Below are 7675 nucleotides of genomic sequence, written 5' to 3' on the forward strand. Positions count from 1 at the left end.
TATGGCTTTCCGCACTTCTTCTGTTGAAATGGGCAGTTCTAGCCGCTCTTTCGTATCATCACTAAGCCGCGGCATTAAAGAGAGGAAACGGGTCTTGAAGTCTTCAGTTCTTACTTTGGTGTAACCAAAGAGCCCGCTGTAGTATTCATAAAAGGCCCTTTCTATATTTCCTTTGTCTACGAAGATTACACCGTTCCACTCTATTTTTGGTATGTCATTCTTGCGGGCGTGCCTTTTTTCCAAGCCGAAAGCACGTTTTGTGGGCATTTCGCCCGCTAACAGCCGCTGTGCCCTCGCCCTCACGATCGCTCCTCGATATCGCTCCGTATCTATTGCCTCTAGTTTCTGCTTGACGGTGCGCATTTCTTCGGTGCAAGTGCCTGGCTGCTTTCCTTCTTGCATTATCAAAAACTTTAGGTCATCTCTCAGCGTGTTTTCCTGCAGCCTTTGCTTTTGCTTTATAGCGCACGATCGTTCAATTGCCATCATTTTCATTGCCTGCTTAAATATTTCCCACTTCGCTCCCAGAAGTTCGTTGTCCGCCATTGGCAGTTCGTGTATCGCCGACGTGACGCGATCCACGAAGATATCATCGTTTAGAAGCTTCTCATTAAGTTTCCAGTTTTCCCACACAAATTTGCTTTTCGTTCCTTTTCTTTTACCTACATGGAAGACAACAAGACAATGGTCACTGAACGGCACTGGTTGTACGCTGTATTCGCCGCAGTACGGTATCAGTTCAACAGATACGTACGCCCGATCCAGACGCGCGTGACTCGTTCCTTGGAAATGGGTAAACCGAACGCCAGAACCACATCCGAGACAATCACCAACATCCTCTAGATGACAGCGATCAATTATGTCACTTAAACAGGCAGTACTCGCATCTCGGTAGGGCGTCGCACTGGTTTTGTCTCGTGCCATGCTTACGCAGTTGAAATCGCCAAGTAAGACAAGCAGACGGTCTGTGTCACAATGGTTGCCGACTATCTCAAAAAGGTTTCGCCTCTCTTCCGTGTTAGTGTGTGCGTAGATACAGATAATACGCAATTCCAAACCAGCAAGTGTGATGTCACAGACAATCCATCGACCGAAAACGCAAGTCACAACTCTTTCCACAATCGCTCCCAGAGACTGGCGAATCAACAGCATGCAACCTGCCGAGGTACCCACGGCATGAGACACGCAAACATCATACCGACTACTGAACGAGAGCACCATTCTGTCGGTCTGGTCTTGACTCTCGATTTTGGTCTCTTGTATCGCTACAATATCCAATTCCTGCTCAGTCACGAGTCTCAGCAGCTGATTTTGCCTCCTCCTGGATGAAAGACCCCTGACATTAAGCGTGGCTACTACGAGGTGTCTTTCAAATGCCGCCATCGTTAAGCAAGACCAGGCCGCCAGTACGGCGCTTACCTTCATGCACACAACGCCGCGCCGTGTAGTGCCGTCCCTCCATTATTAGGTCTTCGGGTTGTCGTCGCGAGGAAGCGACGACGATCGTAGCCCGCTGGTGACACGCTGCTTTTTCCCTTCGCCTACGCCCCACTGGCGTTCTAGGAGACGCAGTCGTTGCTCCTGGCTCATTGCACTGACATCGTCGTGGCGTCGTTTCGCAGCCGCAGGGTCAGACTCCATGGGTTCCTCGTTGCTTTTTTCAGAAGGGCGTGGAATATCTTGCGGTGAATTGGTATCCATGCTCGTGGTTGCCGACTTGGGGGTGCTGGGCGCTGACTCACGAGTCCCTGGCATGGCGCCTTCCTTTTCATCGCTCAGCGCTGCGGCCGTTGGGCTCTCGACCACTGGGTTGGAGGCAGCTTGCTCAGCTTCATCCTCGTCCATGTGCAGCTCACTATTATCGCCGAATGTTCCTCGAGTCGCGGCGCGGGCGTATGACTTCGTGCATTCAGCCTCTTCATGCCCGAAGGCGTGGCACTCGCTGCACTTGGGCACCTTGCAGTCCCGCCTAATGTGGCCTGTGTTGCGGCAGCGGAGACATATCGGCGCACGCCCGGGCACGACGACTAATACTGTACCGTTCCCGATACGCAGCTGATGGGGTATGCGCTCGAGGTTTACACCTTCTCGAAGAACCAGCCGCACAACACGGGTAGTCGAGTCGGCGTTTTCAAACCCGCCGGTCTTCCATCTATCGCTCGAAACTTCTTTCACTTCGCCGTACTCGGCGAACGCCCGCCTCAGAGTTTCGTTGCTGACGTTGAAGGCACACCAATGCACCTTCAGCCGCACTTCCTGCCTTTCAGGGTCAAAGACAACGCAAGTCTTCCCTTTAACAACAATATGCCCGATGTCGAGCAACTTTTTCTTGGCTTCTTCACTACGGAAGTTGACTAACCAGACGTGCGACATCTGGTACGCTCCAATACCGCCCACCTGTTCAATGACGCCGGCTTCTTTCATCGGCTGGCGGAAATCTTCTATCCTGTAAGGCCTTCCAGCGGTGTCGCAGTGAAGAACAACCATTGTTTTCAGTCCTTCTCCGGTTGGCAGCGGCGGCAGTACAATCCTGTAATCTTTCAGGCCGTCCAAAAACGATGTTCCGCGGCCAGAATCGGCCGTTATCACTGCTCGCGAAGAGCCAGCCATCCTGCGTCCTTTCACGACCGTGGATCAAAGTGCTGCACCACTCCTCACATGCATTTCGAGTGTACATTTTGGCCATGTCAATAGTACGACGTGCTGATGCGCTGATGTTTACATTTGCATTTTAAGAGCCAAGATCCGCTATCCACCGCGTCAAGTGCCGCATCTCTAGAAGAGCAAGAGTGTTCGTACCATCAACAGGTACATCGTGGAGTGCTAGAACATCGATTTTGATGTACGATATCTATATTAAATAAGAAATTCAGAAATAGACAACGTTGACTTTTAGGGTTATTACTGCTAGTTTCGACAGTTGTCTCTCGTTCTTTACACTTTTGAGCGCGCATATAATTCGTGTGTTCAATGCAAAATAGCTACATAAACATTCGTGGATGAGAGTTCTTTCTGACAGCATACTGGCTTCTCACGGCAGCACTGTACCAGATTAATGAGACCCGAGCGAGACAGCTTTTCACGCAACTTTGTGGAACAACCCAAATCTTCTTTTCCGCTTCGCATAAGCTTGTGAAATATTCCTGGGAAATTAACTAATGTGTCAGTGTAACAGCACATGTAAGTCCACAGGCCTCTGTGCCACATCTTACCAAAAAAAAAAATGAAACGGATACGCAGCCATTCCCTCAGATGGTATGATTTTGATCAGCGGCCGATCTTGAGGAGGCCGGTAAGGCGTTGCTGGTGCCGCGTCGTCACGGCACAATTATAACTATTCGCCACGTCGACTTTAATACCGGTTTTGGTGCCATCAGCATTGCCGGCTTCAGAGAAGCGCGATTGAATACCGCGCAAGAGAAAAGTACAGTGTACACCACCGATGCGAAACTAACATACAATTTTAAAGGGCCGCGACGGAAAGCGCTTCTGTTGCGACTTCGGAACTCTTGACCGTCGCGACCGAATGTTTCTGCTGCGACGTCAGAATTGGTGTCGTAACGTCGGAGTCGCTGTCAGGATATAAAGCTGTTGTTCCGACTTCAGAACTCTTGTTGTCGCGACAGAACGTTTCTGTTGCGACTTCATAACTATTGGCCTTCGCGACAGAATGCTTCTGTTGCGACATCAGAATTTCTGCCGTAACGTCAGAAATGTCACTCAATTAAGAAATGTCAAGAACTTCTGTCGTACAACAGAATTTCTGTAGTTGCGACAGGAATTCCTCTTGTCATTTTCAACTGGGCACTACAGAAGCTTGTCGCATCGCACAATTTCAGTGAACTTCTGTTGTCGTCATTGGGTACATGATGCGACGATAGGTTTCCGTTGTGGAACAGTTCTCTGTAGTACAACAGAAGTTTGTCCATTACTTCAGGAACACTTCTGTTATGACAACTGGGGGCCTGTTGCAATGATAGGTTTCTGTCGTACAACATTTTTCTGTAGTACAACAGAAGTTGGTCGCATTACTTCAGGAACACTTCTGTTGTGACAATTGGGGGCCTGTTGCCACAATAGGTTTCTGTAGTATTTGAACAGCTCTCTGTAGCACTGCAGAAGTTTTTCGGGTTACTTCAGGAACATTTCTGTTGGGACAACAGGGTGCCTGTAGTGATGACAATTTTTTCTGTAGTACTACAAGAATCTGTTGTAGAGCTTCAGCTTTCTGTTGTAACAACAGACATACGACAGACTGTACTTCTGTAGTCACAACAAGAAATGTCTGTTGTACATCAGAAAAGTCTGTCGCTCCATCAGGAATCTGTAGTTACTACAGAAAAATCCTGTTGTACAACAGAAATTTCTGTACTACTGAACACAACCTCTGTTGTCATTTTCAACTGGGATGTGTATTCCCTTACCACTTACAGTGCCTCGCTACCTAGAGTAAACTGCTGTTCTCTTGCGAGGCTGTTAAGCATTATATTTCTGCAGATTAATTTTTAGACCCACCATTCTGCTTGCCTGTCCAGGTCAGTGAGCATGCATTGTAATTGGTCCCCTGAGTTACTAATCAAGGCAATATCATCAGCAAATCGCAAGTCACCAAGGTATTCTCTATCAACTCTTATCCCTAATTCTTCCCAATCCAGGTCTCTGAATACCTCCTGTAAACACGCTGTGAATAGCATTGGAGAGATCGTATCTCCCTGTCTGACTCCTTTCTTTATAGGGATTTTGTTGCTTTCTTTATGGAGGACTACGGTGGCTGTGGAGCCACTATAGATATCTTTCAGTATTTTTACATATGACTCGTCTGCACCCTGATTCCGTAATGCCTCCATAACTGCTGAGGTTTCCACTGAATCAAACGCTTTCTCGTAATCAATGAAAGCTATATATAAGGGTTGGTTATCCACACACTTCTTTATCTCCTGATTTGTAGTGTGAATATGGTCTATTGTTGAGTAGCCTTCACGGAATCCTGCCTAGTCCTTTGGTTGACCGAAGTCTAAGGTGTTCCTGATTTTATTAGCGATTACCTTTGTAAATACTTTGTACGCAGCGGACAGTAAGCTGACCGGTCTATAATTTTTCAAGTCTTTGGCGTCCCCTTTCTTACGTATTAGGATTATGTTAGTGTTCTTCCAAGATTCCCGTACGCTCGAGGTCATGAGGCATTGCATATACATGGTGGCCAGTTTTTCTAGAACAATATGCCCACCATCCTTCAACAAATCTGCTGTTACCTGATCCTCCCCAGCTGCCTTCCCCCTTTGCATAGCTTCCAAAGCTTTCGTTACTTCATCCGGCGTTACTAATAGGATTTCAAATTCCTCTAGACAATTCTCTGTTCCAGTATCTTCGTGGGTGCCACTGGTACGGTATAAATCTCTATAGAACTCCTCAGCCATTTGAACTATCTCATTCATATTAGTTATGATATTGCCGGCTTTGTCTCTTAAAGCATACATCTAATTCTTGCCAATGCCTAGTTTCTTCACTGTTTTTAGGCTTCCTCCGTTCCTGAGAGCATGTTCAATTCTATCCATATTATACTTCCTTATGTCAGCTGTCTTACGCTTGTTTATTAACTTCGAAGGATTATAGATCACCTTTTTTCGCGATGCCAGGTAGATTCAAGTTGATTTTTGACTGAGCGAGGCACCACGGAGGAATCGAAGGTCTTGCAGCCGGAGTGAAACAAGCTGGCGATGATTCACCATTTGCGGTTTTCGTGTGGGTGAAAGAAGTGCGTGGTCTGTCCGCTTGGTAGAGAGCCTAGTTGGTGGCGAGGAGTCCTGGCAAGATACCTTATGTAGGTCCTAAGCGCTTCAATTTCAATGTGGGTCTTGACAAGGTGGTCTCTAGCTATTGCTATAGTCGCCACTGTTTATACACTCTGAGGAATGCCTAGACAGATGCGGAGCGCTTGAGCCTGAACACTTTGTATGGCCCGCAGATTCGTTTTGCCTGTGTTGGTTATTGCTGGCAATCTGTACTACAGAAAGCCGAGAAAAAGCACCCTATACAGTGGTAGCATAGTTATTCGTTGACATTACCCAAGTCTTTCCAGTGAAAAACAGGTGGCAGATACCTGTCATTCGTTTTTTTACCTGTTATACGTGAGAGCGCCAAGACAAGTCCCTGTCGATTATGATACCTAGAAACTTATAAGATCGAACATATTGTACTTCGAACTTTTGTCATTTAATATTACGCTGTAGTTTGTCATGGGTTTGCACGTAAATGGCATTAGCGCGCATTTCTCGGAGAAAATTTCTAGGCCTCGATTACGGAGGTAGATAGCAGTTTAGGGGACAGCTCTCTGAACTCTCGCTCGCAACTGTAGGCATGTTACTGAAGACGTCCACATACACATGTCGTCCGCGTACGTGTATATTCTGAATGTGCTTGGAACCTGCTCAAGGGGAGCAATTAGGGTTAGATTAGCGCACGGCTTGTACACCGTCCTGGGGGACGCCGCGGCATATATAATGTAGAGAAGTATGGCCTTCATCGGTGCTTGCAAAAAAGGATCGTATGGAGCGATAGCTGCGTATCCACTGAAACATCCGATCACCAACTGCTACCCCTTCGAGAGCAGAGAGGATAACTTCATGCGTAATGTTGCAACACGCCCCTATGACGTCGACGAATGAAGAAGCGCAGCGACGCTTATGGCATTTCTCACGTCCGATCAATGATAGACCACGTCGAAAGCCCACCATGGCATCTTGGTAGGTGTTGTGGTACTTCAAGTACCACTCCAGGCGGCCTAGGACTATCCTCTCTATAACTTTGCCGTCGCAACTTGCCAAAGCGATCAGGAGATATGATCACAGTTCCAAGGACGACCTGCCAGGCTACAGCAGTGCAACAAGCCAACTTGTCTTCCTGCTTATGGTTAGCGTGCAATCTCTCCATGATTCATGGTACAGCTAAAGGAGAACAAGTGTCATACACTCACCCAGGTGACGCCAAGCTCGGTAGGAAATTCTATCTGGTCCGGGCACCGATTTACAGGCACACAAAGCTAATACTGCCTTAAATCTGTGGATTGAAAATGGTACATCCATGCGGTGATCATGTGGTGGTGGATCACTACTTGATGGTGGTGGAATGTTGGGAGCTGTGAGTCGGCCGGGTAGTCTGGCGCAGGACTCCTCTGCCATGTCAACGTCTGGTCTCTTTTTAGAGAGTGCTAGAGCCTTGAATGGGAAGCACGGTAGGGGGGGTGTCCGGGGACCTCGCACCCTTCTCCATAGTTGCGATAAAGGCTTGCGTGAATCTAGCGGCTCATAGAAGGCATTCGAAGGTGACCATTCGGGATTGTCTAACCGGTGCTGGATATCATTTTACGTTCGTGTGGCGGTGTGTAAATTGCCCATTGCCTTTGCGCGCCGGTACCTTCGTTCAGCGCGTCGTCGGATTGCTCGAAGTTGTTCTAGTTCCACATCAAACTCCATCAGTTTTGAAAAGTACGTGAGAGTACGCTTAGTGTCTTGCACCACACTTTTGATTGCCTCTTCCAAGTCGAAAGTTGGATTCGCTTTGCAGTGTTCTTCAACCACAGATTGAAATTTTGTCCAGTCTACTCATTGATGGTATTTCGTATTTTGGAAGGGGACAATCATCTGATCTTGACGTACGTGGGGATAAGGTCACTTCC

At 47.6% G+C, this 7675-nt stretch overlaps 1 protein-coding gene across 1 annotated transcript; it reads right to left on the minus strand.

Moving 5' to 3' along the window:
- Positions 1-545: 545 nt before the first annotated feature.
- LOC126524128 (uncharacterized) lies at positions 546-2618 on the minus strand. Its single transcript, XM_050172483.3, has one exon. It carries the CDS (start codon positions 2608-2610, stop codon positions 1465-1467), a length of 1146 nt encoding a protein of 381 aa, XP_050028440.1. The 5' UTR covers positions 2611-2618; the 3' UTR covers positions 546-1464.
- Positions 2619-7675: the final 5057 nt, after the last annotated feature.

Source organism: Dermacentor andersoni, chromosome 3, assembly GCF_023375885.2.
Source record: "Dermacentor andersoni chromosome 3, qqDerAnde1_hic_scaffold, whole genome shotgun sequence".
Lineage (NCBI taxonomy): Eukaryota > Metazoa > Arthropoda > Arachnida > Ixodida > Ixodidae > Dermacentor > Dermacentor andersoni.